General features: G+C 40.7%; 1 protein-coding gene across 7 annotated transcripts in view; it reads right to left on the bottom strand.

Moving 5' to 3' along the window:
• The window catches only part of st6gal2a (ST6 beta-galactosamide alpha-2,6-sialyltranferase 2a), a 39759-nt gene that overhangs the window by 6954 nt on the left and 12729 nt on the right, over window positions 1-20076 (bottom strand). For 3 of the 7 annotated variants that reach the window (XM_085134452.1, XM_085134451.1, XM_085134454.1), the window contains 5 exons: window positions 10791-10847; window positions 9631-10710; window positions 4197-4294; window positions 3586-3687; window positions 193-367 (listed from right to left, as the gene is read on the bottom strand). In XM_085134452.1, the coding sequence (XP_084990578.1) occupies window positions 193-367; window positions 3586-3687; window positions 4197-4294; window positions 9631-10666 (1411 nt within the window). In that variant the 5' untranslated portion in view covers window positions 10667-10710; window positions 10791-10847. Of the gene's footprint in view, window positions 1-192; window positions 368-3585; window positions 3688-4196; window positions 4295-9630; window positions 10711-10790; window positions 10848-13349; window positions 14509-20076 lie in introns of all 7 variants that reach the window. The other 4 variants (XM_085134449.1, XM_085134453.1, XM_085134450.1 and 1 more) reach the window with 3 other exon arrangements.

Genomic DNA, 20076 nt, shown 5'->3' with positions numbered 1-20076 from the left:
CTGGCACTTGCTGATGGTGTCACTGTGCATTCAGTGACACTATAGTGTGCGTGTGTTTGTGTGCATATATATCTGCTATAGGAGCGGGCAACAATCTGCAAAGATAACAACAAAGAAGCAGCTGAAGGGACAGACGTGCATCACATGTGCAACCACTGCACGCATGCAAGACATGCGTGAGTGTGCACTCACCTATGAAGCCAGATGATGGGGGGTTGGGTTGGATGTCCTCCTCTGTGTTGCCCTGAATCACGTCCCAGAGCTGCCACACATAGCTAGGGTGAAGGATGTAGAAGGGCTGGTCAGGATGCAGCTTGCGGTGCTCCGTGTACGGACCGAACAGGTTGTAGTCCGGACTAGTGTACCACTGACGAGAGATAACACAGCAGACAGATTTAATCTCAAATCTCGAGTCAGATAAGAATAAGACGTGATTTTTTTTTTCCAATAATTAAAAATGTTTCTGATATTTAGAGGATTTTTCTACTATTCAAAGCAATGAAGACTGCAGTCAATACAAAAATAGCAACAGTAGTATCGCTCACTGGGTTGAGCAAGTGGCCCAAATGCCATAAGGCTATTTCAGAGGCCTGAGTTTGAATCGACTCATGGCTGTGTGTTTCCTGTCTTCTCTCCACCACCCTATTTCAATGGCTAAAAAAGCCCCCCTTAAGCAAAAGATAAGAAGGAAAAGATTTAAAGATAGAGTTCAGCCCTTTGCAAACATCTGTCAGTCTCTAACTTTTGGACAAAAAACTCCTCTAAATGGGTGCTAAAGTTTAGTCAAATGTATCCTCGGACTACGAACATTGCAAAAAAATACAAAACGCCCATACAGATAAAACATCCGTCACTGCTGTTTTATGCTGTATCATGTTGAGTGGCTCTGAAATACATTTGAATTGTATTTATGCTTTCTTTCACGGTTTAGATGATTATGTTTTATTCATGTGAGGTTTGTGTTGTTACCCCGGGACATAAATAATGTATGGCTTACAGGGTATGCAAATAACAAAATAGAACTAAAGCATATTAAATGTAATTTCCTGAAATAACATCATAGCGGCAGAACAAATCGATGTAGCTGCACTAAATGCTTGGACAGGAAGTGTGTACATGTGCAGAACAAATCCTGGCTTAGGTGAGGACCTTTTGCAGATGTAAGCCTAGTGCATACTGATAATTTCCCACCAACAAGTCAGCCTCTCAACAGAAAAGTCAGTGAGCTGCTGTCTTATAGTAGCATGACTGTTATGCTTAAAACTTTAGATTCATTGGAACTATGTAAGAGACTATTTCCGGTCAGGAAATTGAAGGGCTCTGGAGTCAATCAGGTGGTTTGACTGAAATTTTAAGCTGTCAAAACATCCCAGAAAATGTTAAGTGTCTTAGACGCACGGTGCAGCACAGCTGTATAGAGAACAATACTGTGATTGAAGACAGCAAGTGCACTGTAGGGATACATCACAGTTGGACAAATGAAATCATAAGAAAACTGATGTAATAGGTGTGCCAAGTACTCATAATGGATTCGTGGAAGAGTGTGCATGTCCACTTTCATCAGTTGTACCATCTCCAGTTTGACAGCAGAAATAAAGAAGAGCCTGAAATCATTGTTCATAATTTGCAATTTATCATTAAAAGCCAAATTAAATAACAGTTGTTCCACTAATTCATGAAAGCTGAATATTATGAATTAATGGCTTTTAATGTAAATCTTTGTAAGGGCTTTGAAATAAAGACCCAACTACTGGGAATGTATATTTTGCGAAACTATATAACACACAATGGAAATTACTGCAATCCATGCATGGGATAATAATTAGTAACTGCACTGGCATGTTAAGTAAGCAGTTCAACTTATAATATATGTAAATATAATGCTGTTTTTTGGTATACTATCAGGGGAGCCTCCAGATTTTTTTCATAGGGGTGGCCATATGGGGGCCACTAAAGATATTGGTGTGGCACACCAAAAACAGAATGTCCAGGTTTATTATGCTCTTGTGAACTGCAGGTTAGTTGAAAAATAAGGGGGAAAAGGAGAAAGAAAATAATTATATGCCTAGTTAATTTGCTGCTATATCACTGAAAATATATATCACCACTACCACCCCTAATGAACTCACTGTCACATTCACAAAACCAGATGTAGCCCATCTGGGCAAGGCTTGACATGTTGTGTGTTCTTCTGCATACCTTGATTATAAACAGTCTCTATTTGAAGGCATTTTCACCCAAAGAACTGCCAAACTGGATATTTGCTCTTTTCCTGACCATTCTCTGCAAACCCTAGTGATGGTTGTGGGTTGTGTCGGAAATCCCAGTAGCTCAGCAATTTCTGAGATAGTCAGACCAGACCATCTGCCACCAACAACCACATATTCAAAACCCCAGCTTTCTTCCTCATTTTTACACTAAGTTTGAACTTCAAGTAGGTCGTGTTGATCATGTCTAAATGCATAAATGCACTGACCTGCTGCCATGTGATTGGCTGGTTAGATATTTGCATTAACAAGCAGTTTACTTATATCTAAGTTAAATAAAGTTAAGAATTGTAACACATTTAATCATTTGCCGAGTGTCATGGGATACAAAGTAAAAATAAACTGAACAAACGAGAAGGAAAGCTACATGACAGACACACTGCGAGGTGCTAAAAGCTACAAGAAACTACACAGCAGCAACAACACCTTCCAGTATTTCCAAAGGTTAACTACTGACAATGAGTGAGGATAGAATTGAAAACATGGATGTAGAGACAAAGGTCAAGTGCCAGTGGAGCATCGTGTTCTTTATTAAAATCCCATCAGTCCACATCCAGTAATCCTGTTCTTTACCGTACTGTCTACTGGTTATGTGAGTAGTTGGGTGAGCAGTATGGCAAATACTGCAGCTATATAACAATGTACTGCACGCACGCTTGAACTCTGGCTCTATTTGAATGGATAGTAATAAACTAACAAATCAGCCATTTTTTTAATCTTTACTTATTCTGATATATTCTGATGTAAAGACCTAATCTAGCAGCACAGCCCTGATTAAAAGGACTAAAGGTTAATGCAGGAATATAATTGATCTTGTTTGTTTTGGTGATGTCCTTCAGAAAATTAATTAAAGCATTAAAAATAATAATAATAATAATAATAATAATAATAATAATAATAATAATGATGAAAAAAAGAAATTCCAAGTAAATCACCAGATAAATGAAATCATTGAAAGCAGAGACAGCATGCAAATATATTTTAACCTCAAACAATCAGGCCATTCACCGAATAACAATTAATGGGAAGCATGGAGAGGAGGATAAGGGGAAAGGAGCCTCGGAATAAAATCTTGTTTTGGACACATTTGCTAACATGAATCAAACCTTTTAAAGGGCAGGTGGAAGTCAGAGATAGACGAGATGACATCATGGCAACAAGCTTCTTTTCCTATATGTGTTTGTGGCTACATACACAACAATAACTGTGTTTACTTTCCTAAGACGACCCGCTTTAATATTCCTCCTTTTCTCTCGGATCACTGTGACCTTAGTGTGACAATGATCTGCTGAAACTGCTAAAGTGAAAACACATATACCTTGTGTAAGTTGACAGCATAAGGTGCGGGGTCCCAGGCCACCAGAGTTATATTCTTGTAGATAGAGCTCGTATTGAACCGATGCCTAGGATTTGCCAAAATCTGTAACACAGCACATGAAATGTAAGTCTTACTTTCAAATGTAAAGCACAATCATTCAGATGCATGGCCACTATTTTGCCAAAATACAAATAAAAACACAGAGAGAACCTCTTTATGTGCCTACTATAAATTAGACAAGGAGGTGTATACCAACATAAAACCTGTCCAGTAAATATGATTACACAAATATGATTTTTTGGCCAGGCACAGCAAACGTTTAAACATCTCCAGACAGACTACACAAAACAAAGACTAAAGAAGCTGTTGGTGTTTTTTTCCAAAGAACTAGCCTATCTGCTAATAACAGTTCATACCATTGAGTTCAGATTATTTGAGTACAATGAACTCATCGTCATTTGGACGAAACACTTGACCATTTATACACTTTATACACTTCTAAAGGCATTACTTTGCTACATAAATAGGGAGTTGAAAATATAAATGACTGTATTTTTTAAATCTGTTTCTTTTAAGGATTCACTGTCATTTAAGGCCTCACCCTAACTCACCTGCGAGTTGATGATGCGGATAGTGGTTTTGTTTCCCACGTCTCTCTCGTAGCCTTCCGTAGGTGCAGCATTGAAACGTAAAACTGCATCATGAGCGTCTGAAAGGGAAACCATGGAGTCTTTCAAAGCAAGGTAACAAACTGGCCTTGAGTTGCATCTGTTATCATGGGAATATACAGACAATTTCCCCCCATAAAAAGTCTTCTTCAGAAAATTAGACATAGCAATATATAAAAAAAAACTTAAGAGGTGAAGCCAGGCTTTGAAGATGTACAAACAAATATCAGATGTCTCTTCCAAATGTTACCAGCTCATGTTTTCAAGGTCTTAAAGCAATTAGCATCATCTTTCAGAATTTCTACTTAGTCCTAATTTATTTAGAGGAGAGAACACACGCAAACATCTCAATAACCAAGCACCTCAACCAAAGTCAGTGACGACACACTGACTACTGGGATGAAAATCACACTTGCACTAATTGTTGACAACAATATCCGACAGGCTCGGGGGATGTAACCAGTGGTTGGCTCAGGTTGGCTCACATAAGGAGTTTACTGTTTTTTTTGTTCACATGTCCTTCACGGTCCTCAACAACTTGAAATCCTCACCTTGATGGATGGCGGCTGTAACAATTACAAATTAATTCCTGCCTGTCTGCTGATCGATCTGTCAGTTTCAGGCGTCCTCCTCCTGCATTGAACTAACACCAAAATGGATGATCCCTCAGCTTGTGATCTGATACCCCTTCATCACTGCCACCAGCAGGTTTACAACTCAGAGCAGCTTCACAACAGCAAACAAGGCTCTAATAAAACACAGTAAACATGTCCATTCTCTATAGAGCTCAAGCAGAAGGATGGCTTTAAAGAAGAGTTCTTCAAGCAGCGATCAGCCTCCATCTTGATGGAGGCCAAATGCCTATTTAACACCTTCAGAAGAAAGAAAGGATAAAAAAAAGGATTACTGAGTAAAGGCGTAGCACATAATAATAAAATTAATGAGAGCAGAACTGAGTCTAGCTGAGTGGTGCGGCCCAGTTTCTCATGGGGTTCCTGGAAAAAATTCATTGCTCACTCCTTCTTAGAAAAAAATCAGACTTCTGAGAAAAAAGTCAGAATTCTGAGATTAAAGTACTAGTACTAGTAGTAGAAGAAAAAGAAGATACATTCTCAGTTTTTTGCCATAACTATTCACTAAAGTGAAATGGAGTTACATGAATAACTGCTTGTCTCTTGTTACTATCATGACCAATATCCCCCTTATGCAAACAGGGACAGGTATATATGACTTGGTTCAAGTTTAAAAAATTGTCTGTATTATTCTGGAAAAACAAGCTCAGGAAAAACCTCTTGCATTTCAGCAACATATTTAATACTGCCATTGGACGGTACCAATCCAGACTTCCCCAAAAGTTGATTCTGTTCATCTGGACGTAGCGTTTTCAGTGGGAGTGACTTCTTCTGTCACAGCTCACTGCAGCTTTCCCCAATCTTTTAAAAAGTCCATTTGCATAATGACTGAAACCAGACCACTGAAAGAACAATGGGCTGGAAGGTCAGTTCCTTCATCCTTAATATGCAAATTCTCATAACTCTTATTTCTCTCTCATAATTCGCCTGGATAATAGAGCATGCATCAAGACAATCCATACTTAAGAGTTGCAAGAAAAATGAGACAATTTCTAGAGACCACTGATATTCAAGCATATTTACTTATCTCGCATGGTAAATTTGAAATATAAATGACATTAGAGTTGTGTCTAAACACTGATAAATAAAACAAGCCTCTGAATTGAGTGTTTTACTGCAGCATGTTTGCATCAAACTGAATAACCCTGCCAAAGACCAATCTTCTCCATACCGTGGTTGGAATGAGGATGCAGTTTGCCGTGTTCACCACATGATGGCAGGCACACATCACCACACTTTGAACCAAGTTCTGACCAGCAAACTCTCACAGCATGGCCTCAGTGGTGTATAGACACTTAGGAACATTACAATCCAAAAGTCAGTCAACCTGCCTCTGGTATTCTCAAAACTTAGTGCGATGTGGTCGTGATATTCAAGTCCGGACAGGTTAACTGACTGAATGAATGAGTCACTGTTCATACCTGCAAAATACAGGCTCTGGCACAGAGAAGCCTTTCAGGGGGTCCAACAGGGTGAGAATGAGTAGACAGAGTGAGATCAATGCCATCTGATTTCCTGCTGAAGCTAAGCCTGAGAATTAATGTAGCAAATTCATGCTGTTTCGTTTAAAGCACTGTGACGCTGTTCAATAAATAATCAGCTTCATAACAACGGTCCCATTTATCAAGACACTACAGCACATCAGTTAAACATATTTTAACCTAATCCTGCAGCTGTTTTTGCACTGAGATGTGGGTGACCTCAGAAATCATCAACAGCGGCTTTCTATAGGAAGGTGTGTGTGTAATCACACCAACTCAGGATACCGTTTAGAACAGCTCTTTATTTAATTCATGACTAAAGTACCGTATAACACTGGTAGAATTTATTATTATTATTTTTTGTATACAAGAACATGCATATGGGACACATGACTGGCCAGGCATCAAAATCAAACACGGGAGATGATGATACAGAAAGATTTAGATTTGGTGCCTGAAACTGAAAACTCATTCCCATCTCAGTCAACTGTTTCTCGTATACCAAAAGTCAGGTGTGAGGGTGTTCATGCACCAACAACGGGAGGTGGCTTGTATGTTTTTCAAATTGTAGGAAATTATGTCACTGCTGATTTCCAAGTAGCACACAACAGAGTAGCGCGCTAAAGACTGAAGGCTTGTGGCATCGATGTTTTCCCTGATAACCAAAGGGTCACCTGCAGAAGTCTGTGTGGTGATTTCTCTGTGTGGTGTACTTTCTTGTCTTTCTTGTAAAACGTGTTCTGTGGCAGTGACATCTGTATACCCGTATCAGTCTATAGAGATGTAAAAAAAAATATTAAGCCACAAAGCTGAAGACCTTCTTATTAATTCTAGCGCTTGCCCTGAACAGCTGAATTCAGAGAGAAATGCAAGTAAGCTATATGTGATGTGAAGAGGCCTGATTGGTTACCAGAGGGGGTTCTGTTTTTTCTGAGGAGCCATCTGTCACTGAATTCACACTCTCCCCACTTACCAGAGAGCTGCCAAAAGTCTCTAAACCAAGAACGCACACATTCAAATGCAAAGATATCTAGCTTACTAGGCACGCACTCAACGCTGCGCACAATCAGCTTGACAAGTTAATCAGCAAAAGCCACACAAAAACCTGAGCAAATGCTAATCTCTGCAGGCACAAAGTGGAAATGTGCTGACCTTGAGACTACCACTCCTGAGTGGGACACTTAGAGAACAGGCGAGTCTTTTGTGCAGTAATCAAACAATCTAATGAATCATTTAATAGTAGTTTATTATTAGGTACGGGCACACCTTTATTTGGCAGCAGTAACATGTCCAACTTGTTATTCTTCCTACTTAATTCCGAGTATTGCTGTTTCTCCATCAAACACTTCAGTGAAATTCTACATCCTGTGACTTGATGCTAGTTTCAGTCAGCTGCACTCACCTGCAGTCAATTGAGACTAAGACTGAGACTAAGACTAAGAAGTCAAGAAGACTTCTTCACAGACTAATTTCTGTGAAATTTACTACTGTTGCATAGGATTGAATTCCACTTTAGCCTTTACTGTCAGAGACACACAAAGCCTTCTAATTGCAGCACCGGCTCCACTTTGCCTCATAATTTGTTATAAAGAATGTCATGGAAATTATTTATATTATATAATTATTATAGTGCTGTATTTAAGACATTCGCAGGGCTCGCAAAACTTCAAAATCCCTGGTAGCCCTTCGGGCAGGGACTCTTCAGTTTTTGGTAGCCCAAAATAAATTTAAGTAGCCCGAATAAAAAAGAGAGCAGTTTTTTGATTGATGTTTTGTTTCCTGTACAATATTATACATTAAAGTATAATATTGTAATGGAAACAAAACATTAATCAAAAAATTGTTGAAACACAAATTACAACATTGTATAAAATTACAATCATCAACTCAAATACTTGGTTCTAATTGAACAGAAATTTCTATGAACTTGTAAGAACTGTGTAGGACATGAATCAGTCTGTGTCAGATCCTGAATTTGAAATTTCCACTGAAGTCACGGGTAAGAGGCAAGTGGAACCAAGATCTAGGCCATTTGCTTTTTTTTTAAGTTTGCCAAGACTGCTAAATTTTGCCAGTGGTAGTTCACTCTTTGCAACATAGTACGCTGTTCTAAACAGATTTTTCAGGTTTATTTTTAGTTTGTTATTTGCAATTGGTGTTTGTTCCGGGAAAGATATTGCAGACTGAGCAATAATGCATTTCTTGCATTTCTCATGGGTTCTAATGGGGGCCTTTCTTAAAATTACTGGTCCCAGTAACAAAGGCGCTTGTCGACTCAGAAATCGAGGGAAAACCAACAACACACCCGGCAGAACATTATGTTATTTACACGGGTGCACATAAGTGGTCCGCATGTGCGCATTCGCTGTCAAAATAAAAGACGCGCACCAGATAAGAAGTTGCAACGTGCACACCAAAGTAATTGCTTAAAGGAGCTTGCTTCTTCGACATCTTTAAGAGCTCCTCCAGAAAATCTTATATACGCAAACACGCGTTGCAGCTTCTTATCTTGTGCGCTCTTTTTATTTTGACAGCGAATGCGCACCTGCGGACCACTTATGTGCACCCCTGGTTATTTAGCTTGTCATATTGCAGCCACAGAAATTCCTTTGTCCATGAAACCATAAAGCTGCACTTTATTTTTGCCTTATAGTCTGATTTGTCATAACTTTTCCGTTTTGTGGTAAGCTTTTCTTTGGCTGTCACTTCTTCACGCTGACCTGTCTCATTTGGCTCAGCAGAACTCAAATATATATCCTGCTGCTTTTACACACGCACTCACATAACGCTCAGCGATTCTCTGCGCGATCAACCTCTCACATGTTTAAGCTTGCTGCGGGAGATTTCACTTGTCATGTTTGCATAGTAAGCTAACGATTGATAAGATGATGCGCAAATTATCATCACTCACCAATCAGTACTGTCGCTCTCTATACACAGTTCGCGCGATTGCAAAGTGAAAGCAAAAAACAAGCGCAAATTCTGGCTCACCGATGCCAATGACATAATTACCCAGCTACATTTCCGAAAGAATGCAAAAGCATTGACATATATTTTTCCTTTCTATGATAGCCCAACGGGCAGGGCAGAGATAGATTTTGGTAGCCCGACTGGAAAAAGCGCTAGCCCTGGGACGTCGGGCTAGCGATTTTGCGAGCCTTGATTCGGGAAAAAGTATCTGTAATTGCACAAGTTTCAACAGAATACACGTTTGCAGTAGACTTTTTCTGGAAAATGCCAGAAAGTGACTTATTTGGTGCTTACCAATCTCTTTGCCTAATTGTGAGCGAAGGATGGCCCCAGCAGAGGTTACCACAGCACAGGTCTCGAAGCTTCTCTTGTTCTCCTTTTTGTACAGCTGCTCCAAGGGAAGGGATGGCACCAGACGAGCCCAGCCAAGTGAAGAGAAGGGTTGCTCCAACCCGTCTACTGTCCTCAGCCGGGCCTGATTCTTCAATTCACAAAGCAGCTCCTTGGCACTCTGAGCGGGCTTGCGATTCCCCTTGTAGGAAACATGGTGTTTGTTGGAGTTGACGTATTCCTTCATGGCACGCTGCAGTCGAAGACTCAGCATGCCCGCCGACACTTGACCCTTCCAGAGCCGCTTTATTAGCGAGATGGATTTGGAGAAATAGAATTCCTCCAGATCAGAGAAGTCATCACCGGCCATACTCTGTACTCTGTTCTTCCTTCTGTTTCCCAGATCTTCATCTTCATTTTCTTTTTCATCATCTTCCTCCTTGCCACCTTGGTATTGAGTGTTGCTGAAGTGGTTCTGATAGTCTGCAGTCTGTGACTGTCGCTCACGACTCTGGACTACAGGATCTGAGTGAGAACCCACATTTTCTGTACCAAAGGAAGACCAGGCTGCCAGGCTCTGTGGGTCAAGATAGTCCTGGCGACTTACTTCCTGGCTGCCATAAACAGCGTAAGGAAGATTGTTTGGGTTCTGGCTCATCTCCAGGCTGGTCTCTGGGGTCCCGGACTTGGCAAGAGGCTCCAGCTCTGGTTTATCTCTGGGATACGTTGTAGTTAATGGTAAAGTCAGCTTTACCATGGCATGCTGTTGATGGGAGGCCTGTATGGAGGCCAGACGGCGTGTGTCTGGGTGCTGGGAGAGTAAAGCACCAGCAGAAGTCAGGGGCTCATCCACACGAGCATCCAGGAAATACGACAGGAGGGCGAGAAAGAAGAGAGCCCAGGCCAGTATTCCCACCAGCATCAGCCTCCGCCAGTGCCTCATACTGGACTTCATTACCTCTTTCTCACATGCACGCCAGCTCTGTGGGCCCACCAACATCAAGTCCCACAGCTAGGACTTATCCCAGAGGTCAGGTGGAGGGCCTGTAAAGGAAGCACAGTTAAAGACCGATAGGAAGCCCAAAAAATCTTGTACTTTGCAGCGAGAGGTTGGAAATACTCACCTGAACTGACGGTTTTATTTCTCCCTGTCCATGTGTCTGCCAGGATATAACAGAACCCTGCGAAAAAGAGAGGTACTAATTAGTTGAGGCAGCGTGCACATGCATGCATGAGGGGATGTGAGCGTGAAACCATACGGCTCACACAGGAAACCACTGTCTGAACACAAGAACTTGGCCGCTTTCCATTTGCAACTAAAGAGAATTTTTAAAGACTGGCCCCATTTATTAGATGTAATCAAACTTCCCTCATGTAAGATTGAAAGCTCCAGACGCAACTTTAAAACTAAAGCTGCTCCGGCTGTGTTTAAACGCAACATCAGACAAAGATGAAATACAATTTGCATCATTGGATGAATTCCCCAATTTAATAAACAAAAACAACCCAAGTTTTTCCATGGAAGCTTGTTAACGTGAGGTTTGAAGGTTTGAACAACCGGTTTTGAAGGAAACTTTAAGCCTCCACACAAAAGCTCCACACAGAAGCTTTGTTTAAATAGTAGCTTTCAAAATGACTTTAACGGCAACCACAATGTTGTGGGGTTTTTCTGTTGCTGTGTCACAGATCGGCAGTGGAGTATCGTGATTTTGTCTTTAAAGTACTTTCCCCAAGATGTACACAGTGATGAACCAAATGGCTGATCAATTAGTAATGCTTTACATCACTGCTACCTGCTGCTAAATGAACATTTAATTGATTCATGAGATAATATATATCCACACGCAAACAGCGTTTCGAATCACCGAAAATGGAGATTTTTTAAAACTCATTTTTTGCATTTTCCTGCGGACAAGGAATACAGAGTTCCTCACGCAATGTCAAAGGGATGTTCCTTTTTTCACGTCATGCTGTGCGCCACGTTGTTTACATGAGATGAATTGCAGAATGGCAGATAGATGACAAAATACTGTTACTCTGACTGGCAGGTATTACACGCAGTTACTGTCCCTCCATTTACAAAGGCAGAAGCGGTGTGATTATTTTACGTGTAGTTGTTTGTTTTTGTTTTTTTTTCCTGTGTAATAATATTCAACATTGCTATCAATACATTTTTCAAAAAATGCCTCTTTGTGCAAAGTGGGTTTAAAAACATAAACAGCTGTGGGATACTGTTTGCCCGTGATTTGAACCTGGGGACAAATTGTGGCAGGATCAGCCTGATGTTATTTGTATCCCACTGTAACTTTACTGTATAAAGAGCTAACATCTCCAAAATGTCAGGAGTAGTTAGTCATTACAACAAGTGTTTGTAAACTGAAAATCAAGAATGTGTGATACAGTTTGTCCGTGATTTGAAGAGCCCAGCGCTGCTCCCGATGAAGGGAAAACCAATTCTGCAGGGGAGACTTACCTCGGCCCTTGTGCAGGTGAAACCAAAGGGAAGATATGCTTCACCATATTTTCTAGTCTTTGGCTTAGAATGAAGTTGGTTTGGAAACATATTCAGCGATGCTTCGTCTCCTGCTTTGCGTTTCTGTGGGCGCCCCGTGCTAGCAGTGTCCAAACGTTTTGTCCCCCCCCCCCCCCCCCCCGCCCCCCTTTCATTTCGCGGCCCCCCTGCAATGGCTCTGCGCCCCCCCACACTTTGGGAAGGTCTGCCTTAAGTTAGTCATCAGTACTTGGCTAGCCAGTGGAACACCCACTGTTCTAGCACACCACTCAAAAGCATTCGTCGTTACATTACTTTACAAATCTGACAACATAGCACCTTTGTTTACTTCACTTTTTTTGCACCCCCCCCCCCTCCCCCAAGCTTTGATAATACTCTGGTGTACAAAACGTTGGGCTCACTGATGGATTAAGGCATGAAATATACAGCAATGAAGGTGAATAAATGAAGCATTAAATTGCCTCACATCAGAGGATTACAATCACATGTAATTGCGAGTTTTGGTCTCCTAATGTGGAAGCATTTCTCTCTCTAGAGAGAGAAAGAGAGCAAGAATGGAAGACTGGCAGGAAGGAAAAAAAATAGCTCTGAGTATTAAGCCTCTTCTAGTCCTAATTACAGCTTCCTGTCTCTGCAGCTGCTGGGTCCTGCAGAGTACAGCACAACTGATCTCGGGTGCCCCTGTGGCCTTCCGCCCCTATGCGTTCACGCAGCTTCCAAGCTGTTCGCTCGGGGGCCACACAGGAGGTCAAAGCTCATCTGCTGACCCCAGTCAAGCAGGAGGAAAGCAGCAGGGAGAAACTAGGCTAGAGGGAACAGGAACGGCATGAGAGAAAGAAAATACACTGTGGAAACACACATCTGATTCCTCTGAGAACATTTAAAGCCACAGTCAGGTGGGATTTTCATTCTAGGAGTTTTGACATGTCTACCACACTGGAGGTCAAATGTTCCTAAATGGAAAATGCGCCATTTAACACCTGAAAACAACAGCTGCAGTATGCCCGACACACAAAAAGCAAAGACAAAGTGCAAAACACAAACCTAGCCAGTGGCAATGTTATCATCAAGCAAATGTCATCTAAATGCACCACTGAACCACTGCAGACTGTATGTGTGTGCTCCAACGCATGTCATGCAAGCATGTGTGTGCACTTGTAGTTTGCCTCACCTGGTAGCAATCAGGATGTGTGCTTCAGTAACTGTGAAACAACACAAGTGTGTGGCACAGATGGAGAGGCGGGGGCGGAGTAGAGAGCTATCTTCTGAGGGATACACAAAGAAACAACAAAATGGGAAACATGTAAGAGAGACATTGCCAGACAGCAAAAGAAGACAAAATGACTTGGCAGGAGGCTGTGATGGACAAAGGAGGCAAACAGAATATAAAGCGCGGATCTTGTAAAGAATAAGACCGAAATCGAAAGTGGGTGTATGAAAGTGAAGCAGCTGAAGCTTATGCAGCAGGAAAGAGGAGAGTGGTTAACTGCTTGAATGTTATGGAATGCAAATGACAAAGCAAACATGTTCAGAAACCAGAAAACACCTGCACCTCCCTAAGAGATCTAACACAGTCAAATATGAAAATAACAAACATTCAAGCAACGCATACAACAGCAGATAAGAGTTCTCCCAGGGGATGCTGAAAAGGGCTTGTCACTGTTGCTACAGTTTGACTTAACTGAGTCACATTGCTGTCAAACAGCCATTGAATGAGCTAAAATATGTTTTTAGTTATTTAACATTCTGTGGTTTATATATTATTGCAGATATGTGCGATGTTTCTGTTAAGCCATGGCCTTTTCCTCAATGTGTTTTTCATTTCCTCTGAAAGTCCACTGAACCTTCAGAATTACTGGACATTTGGCCTGAGAACCACAAAGTATCAGTCTAAAAGTCTAACAATGCTTTGTTCTAACTTATTCTGACCTTAAGCTCGAAGTCAAGGTCGCTGAGATTTGAACGTGTGCCAAGATATCTAGTGGACAACCTGTTGTACCAATTTAAAAATCCCACTTTGTCTCATTCTGTCATCACACACCCGTGAGAGAGATGCCATGGATCGACTGCAACAGGAGAGGGACCATCTAACTCGTTATCGGTGATGGTATCGGGGTGCATTAGCACCTATGGGACTGGCAACTCGCACAGCTGGAAAAGCATCACCATTGTTGAAAGATATACACAGGCTTTAGAGCAACAAATGCGCCTATCAAGACAACATCTTTTTCTTTTTTTTGGACAATGCTAAACCGCATGCTGCATCCATCAAAGGAGCATAGCTTCACAGAAGACCAGTCTGGGTGCTGAACAGGCCTCCCTCCAAACATCTGGAGCATCATGAAATGAAAAACACAAAAAGACATAGAACTGTTAAGCAGGCAGAGTCTCATATCAGGAATGGGACACCAAAAGCTGGTCTCCTTATTTTCCAGATATTTACAGACTCTTATTTAAAGAAGAGGGGATGCCACACAGAGGTAAGCATGACCCTGTCCTGACTTTTTAAAAATGTGTTGCTGCCATCACTCTCAGAATGACATTTTTGCCCTTCTTAAAATGTTGTTTTCTTGATTTAAATATTTGATTTGTGTGCTTTGCTCTACTGTGAATACAATATGAGTTTATTACATTTGCAAATCATCACATCCTATTTTCAGTTTCAGTGTTATACACAGCTTCCCAGTTAGAGATATCGCCTGTAGTTATAAACAGTTCTAAATGCAATAACACAAAAATGAATCAACCATTTCTTATTTTTATTTTATTACTTTATTTTGTTCTATCCATGTACCCCCCCCCCCCCCCCCCCTCGAGATTTTCTGAAGCACGGCTGGATGAAAGATGAGCTCAAAAGCTGATGTGCTCAGCTTTTGCAGGTACCTCATAAGGGAGTAAAAAAGTATTTTTGTAGCTTGTCTGCCGGTCCTCTGCCAGGCGTTCGTGTTTAAATTTTCTGGGAGGAGTGATTGATTGTCCTAAAGCAGTCAGAGAAAGCCTTTGTGTTGCTTCCTCCTTAGTTCACAAAATCATACATCAGTTTAATCCTCTCTCTATTTATCTTCCATTAGCTTGAACTTCAGTTACTTATCAGATTAAGAAGTGCAACAGTGCGTGTGAATGCAGGTAATCACCATCACATAACTGCAGTCAAACTGGCCTGTTGACTTGATAGTTATAGTAACATATTATTTACCTGTGTTAGAGAGTTTGAGTGAAAAACAATGCCCGAACAAGAACAAGTAAGTGCCATATTCACGTGAAACATTCACATTTGTGACATCTATATGAGCAGGCCCCAACCTTTTTTGCGCCACGGACCGGTTTATGCCCGACAATATTTTCACAGACCGGCCTTTAAAGTGTCGCGGATAAATACAACAAAATAAAACTAGTACCGGTACCAAAAAAAAGAAGATTTATTCATAACACACGTGAAAAGACCCAGGAAAACAGAGTTAACAATCAAAACGATAACAAAATAACACTGAAAACCGATAAAAACCCTGAAAACTATACATTTCACACCTGAGCCTCAACTCTCGCGGTCCGGTACCAAACGACTCACGGACCGGTACCGGTTCGAGGCCCGGGTGTTGGGGACCGCTAATCTATATTACATGCATATGTCAACATTTGGTATCAAGTCCCAACATTTCCACAACAACCAAGAGTAAACACTCCATCTTCTCTTACTCATTAACCTAACTATGGACAACTATTCACAAAAATCACAACTGAATATTTCACTTTATTACCAGTGCGATATTTTTCTCTTATCTTTTCAATGTTTTGTTTAACATTTTAAAATCAAAATAATATGATGAAATATGATGAAAAATATGATAAATCGCTGTCTGTACCTACCTTGGCTCTATAATCTTAGTATCATTCTTTTAAGTGCCTTTTTCGTTGCCATCCAAACTCACATTTTTGTACATCTGAGCATCCTGGTATAGGGGACACATGAGGACCAGGACCTGGATCTTATTCTGAAATTTTATGTGGCGTTTTCTATATATTCTGTATTCCACTAGAGTCTTCTTTACTTTGCATGCCAGGTGAGGCTTTATTTTCCCAAAAGGTCACTTATTCTGAACCTGCTTTCCTGAATGCCGTACACGCTCAGACGCCCAGCATCCACGTCTATCATTCTAGTGTTCTTGACAGAGAATATCACAAATATATATATAGCATTTTTATTAAAAAAATACTTACACTACTCAGTGGTTCAACAACCAATATAAAAACTGCAAAACCAAAATAAACTGTATATCATCTACGATAAGGAAAAGAAGATAGCAACTGACATTTAGCAGGGTGTCTAGATAGTTACCTTTGGGCCATCTTTCCTTGTTTTGTTTTTTGAGGCAAAATACCATAAAATAATAACATCAGGATAAGAAGGTTGTTTTTTTAGTATTCACTTATGTTGTGATAGTGTTTAGTTGGGCATTTAACATTAATATCAGCTGTCTTCAGTATATTATGTAAGAGGTTACCGTTTTATTTATACTACATGTTATTATATAACGTTTATAAAGTTTATGACATTCTCTATGACACTGAAAAGCAACAAAGTGCACAAATCTTGCATAAACTAACAGACTTTTAAGAAGTCCCTCCTAAAATTAGCTGAACTGTGAGAAAATTAGTGTTCAAGAAGGTACTTGTATGACTAACGTTGTGGTTCAGACAAAGTGTTATAGGTGTAATTGTTCCTGAAGAGACAGAAAATTGCTCATAGTGTTATAAAAGCTGCACACACCCATGGTTATGTTTTACAATTATTTTTTTTTTTAATTCACACTGATTGCCTTAAAAAAAGCAAACGACTATGCTACAACTGTGTGATTAGCATAATGCAGCACTGTTAGGCCCCCTAACATCTCCCTTGACAAAGAGTTCCTGGTTTGTGGTCTCATGCACGTAGGTGGAAACACTGATAAGAATCACAGGGCTGCTTTTCATACACCATAAACACACATCTTTTATCTTCACTTAGTTAAAAAACAAAATCAGGATGACTTTTCAAACAGCAGGGCCGACGTCATTTTCTCCTGCATGAATTGCATTTAAACCTGCTGAGATCAATATGATGTAGTTGCTCTGGGACTCTACAGCAGTTTAAATGTATATGGTCCGATGATGGTGTCGATTTGCGTAGCTCTTCGCCAAATTAGATATGATTATGGAAATTCTGCCTACAGAACGAGCACATTGCTTACACATGCACCATATTTTTTCCAAGGCAGGGGCAAAGCATGAACAACAGTAGCAGACATGTCCAGTTGTTATACATATTAGCTCTGCAAAGCTCTGCATAGCACCAACACTGAACCACAGTCGAGCCATAAAACTGCAATGTGACTCGACAAGAGAGGCAAGAAAGAGTACAATAGAGAATATATTTATAGTTACATTTCTTTTCCATTTCTTTTCCATAACCACATTCCTTGAGCATGCCTTGCAGCTCCCTGCTGTAATATTCTCAGCACGCTGAACTCCAGCCAGTATCTGGCTGCCAGGTAAGAAGAGCCCTCGGGGGATCCAGCTGCACACCATCTCAGAGAATCCACTTTACAGCACCCTGCTGAGGAACCGGTGAGGGGCAGCCTCGATACGAATACTTTTATCATGGACGCCTTGAAAAATTTCTCCTGCAAGTTAATATATGTCTCTGAAGAGGTTCTTGCTTTGGCTTAAGAAGCAAGAGCCACATAACATTTACAGAAAATAAAAATGGAAATGCTGAAGATGGATCATAGGAACATATTTGTGAGGCTCGCTGAATTTAAGAAGAGTTATTCAGTGAGTGGGCCGACAAAGATTAATATTCGATGTTTAACACATAATCAGAAAACAGAAGAGAAGCAATAAAAGAGTCCTATAAAAGATACGGTTGAACCGAAAGCACACAGAGTAATTATCGCAGGCTTGCTCTGAAGCAGTGCTTGCTTTCGGTCCCAATTTTTCCGCACTGCATTACAATAGACGGCTGCACATTTTCTGAACTACTACACAAACCAAAGGACTTGTTCCTAATAAAATATTGAGCACTCAAGAGCGGAGTTCTTTTCCATGTGAAAGAGTTTTAAAAAATAAATAATGTTGAATTTCTTTAATATTTGCCTCACAATGGTTCAAACTGCCTCTAGTAGCTGTAAACTAATACATCACCGCGAGGTAAAAAGAAAAAAACTAAAAGGAAAAGGCAACAAGATGAGGTTCACTAAGATTTTGTGGACCAACAAATCGAAGAGTGAACCGTGTGGTCAGCTATTGTAGATACTCGAATTCGTTTATGAACAGGTTAGAATTTTACAAGCCAAGTCTCCCAGAATTATGGGAAGAGAGCATAGTGTAGTATAAATGCAAATGCAGTATGTGCTCCACATAGTGTGGGAAATAGATTTTCCAGTGATGTATTACATGAGGGAGACTGTTAGAAATAGGCTGAAGCAGGAGGGGCTGCTGGATGGGTGAATGCACCCTCACTGTTGGGACCCAGAGTTATTTATGAACTTGAACTTAAAGAGTGTATTTTGGAGAAGTTTTCACACCCAAATTGTATTTTGATCTCAAGCATGCTTTGGATTTATGCTCCATCCAAAATTTATTTTAGCTGGTCCCAAGGCTGCTCACCCCACATCTGATGCCAACACCAACCATAATCTTTTAAAATAGATCTGACATTCACACCCACTTGACCATGTGAATGGCCGGCCCTCCGCAGGTGAGCGAGCAGAGAGGTATTGTACTCCTCTCCTGTGGACCTTTTCACATACACAAGCCTGTGTAAGATGATGGGATGCATTCCAATCCGAGTGTGCGGCTGATGGGGATGTCTATGAACGCATTTGATGTCTGACTTGGTTGGACAGCATATCTGAAGAGCTAGTTCAGAGAAACTACACACTGGCCCCTAACACTGAAGTGCCTGTCAGCATGCATGGGAGCTTCCAAAGTCTGCCCCATATACACATTTTCCAGAGTTCAAAAACTATGCATTTGGAACTGCCATTTATTATAAATAAATAGAGTTTATTCATAATAAATGGCAGCTTGTCTTATCCCAGGAATTTGTGTCTATTGGGATGTGACCGAATGTCTTTCTGGAGGCAGATGAGAGCTGCATGAAGTGGCGTGCAAGAACGGAGGGTGTTTTAATCTGCCTTCAGCTTAGACTATTCTAACGGGTACAAACATCTTTAGACACGTCCAGCTACTATGAAGCTCTGCGTAATGTGCAGCAGCGTGAGGCGAAACAGAAAGTGGTGAAGACCCTGCCGGTGTCCCAGACCCCGTTTCAGAAGCCAGGTTTCAATTCATGCTGCAAACTCTGAGTTTCTCTCCAACTCGTTTCTTTTGACAGCATCTGAATCAGTTCTTCTTTCACTCAGTTTCACTTCTTCAATCATACAAAGTGGAGCGAATTAGGTTCCAGGAGTTTATGTTTCAACAAACACTGAAATCACAGTTAGACATTAGTTCATTTTTTTAGTAACATGGCTGCTTTGACATGATTGCAATTGCTGTTTGAATATAATTGATCTGCATAAAGCTTTAGACACACAACACAACAATCAATCATTTGTCACGTTGCAGTCAGTCACACTGAAGAAAAACTGGCTGTGACATTTGAGAAGCTGAAGATGAAGCGAGTAATACCAATAAAGATTAGCCTGAGATGACTAAATGTTTAAACTACGTTTTTAAAAGCTAGTTGGAGATAGTCTGACATTTTCAAATATGTTGACACGCCTAACTATATTTACAGTTGGGGCTTGGAAATAAAAAGACAAAGACATGGTCACATAAAGTCAATAAAACTAAAAGGGAGACGACACAAAAGCACAGCGTCGAACCAAATATCATGGTGAGTTAGAGTCATGTCA

The sequence above is a fragment of the Neolamprologus multifasciatus genome, chromosome 16, assembly GCF_963576455.1.
Source record: "Neolamprologus multifasciatus chromosome 16, fNeoMul1.2, whole genome shotgun sequence".
Taxonomy (NCBI): domain Eukaryota; kingdom Metazoa; phylum Chordata; class Actinopteri; order Cichliformes; family Cichlidae; genus Neolamprologus; species Neolamprologus multifasciatus.
The sequence above is the reverse complement of the archived record's forward strand: the minus strand, read 5'-3'. Positions and strand labels throughout refer to the sequence as shown.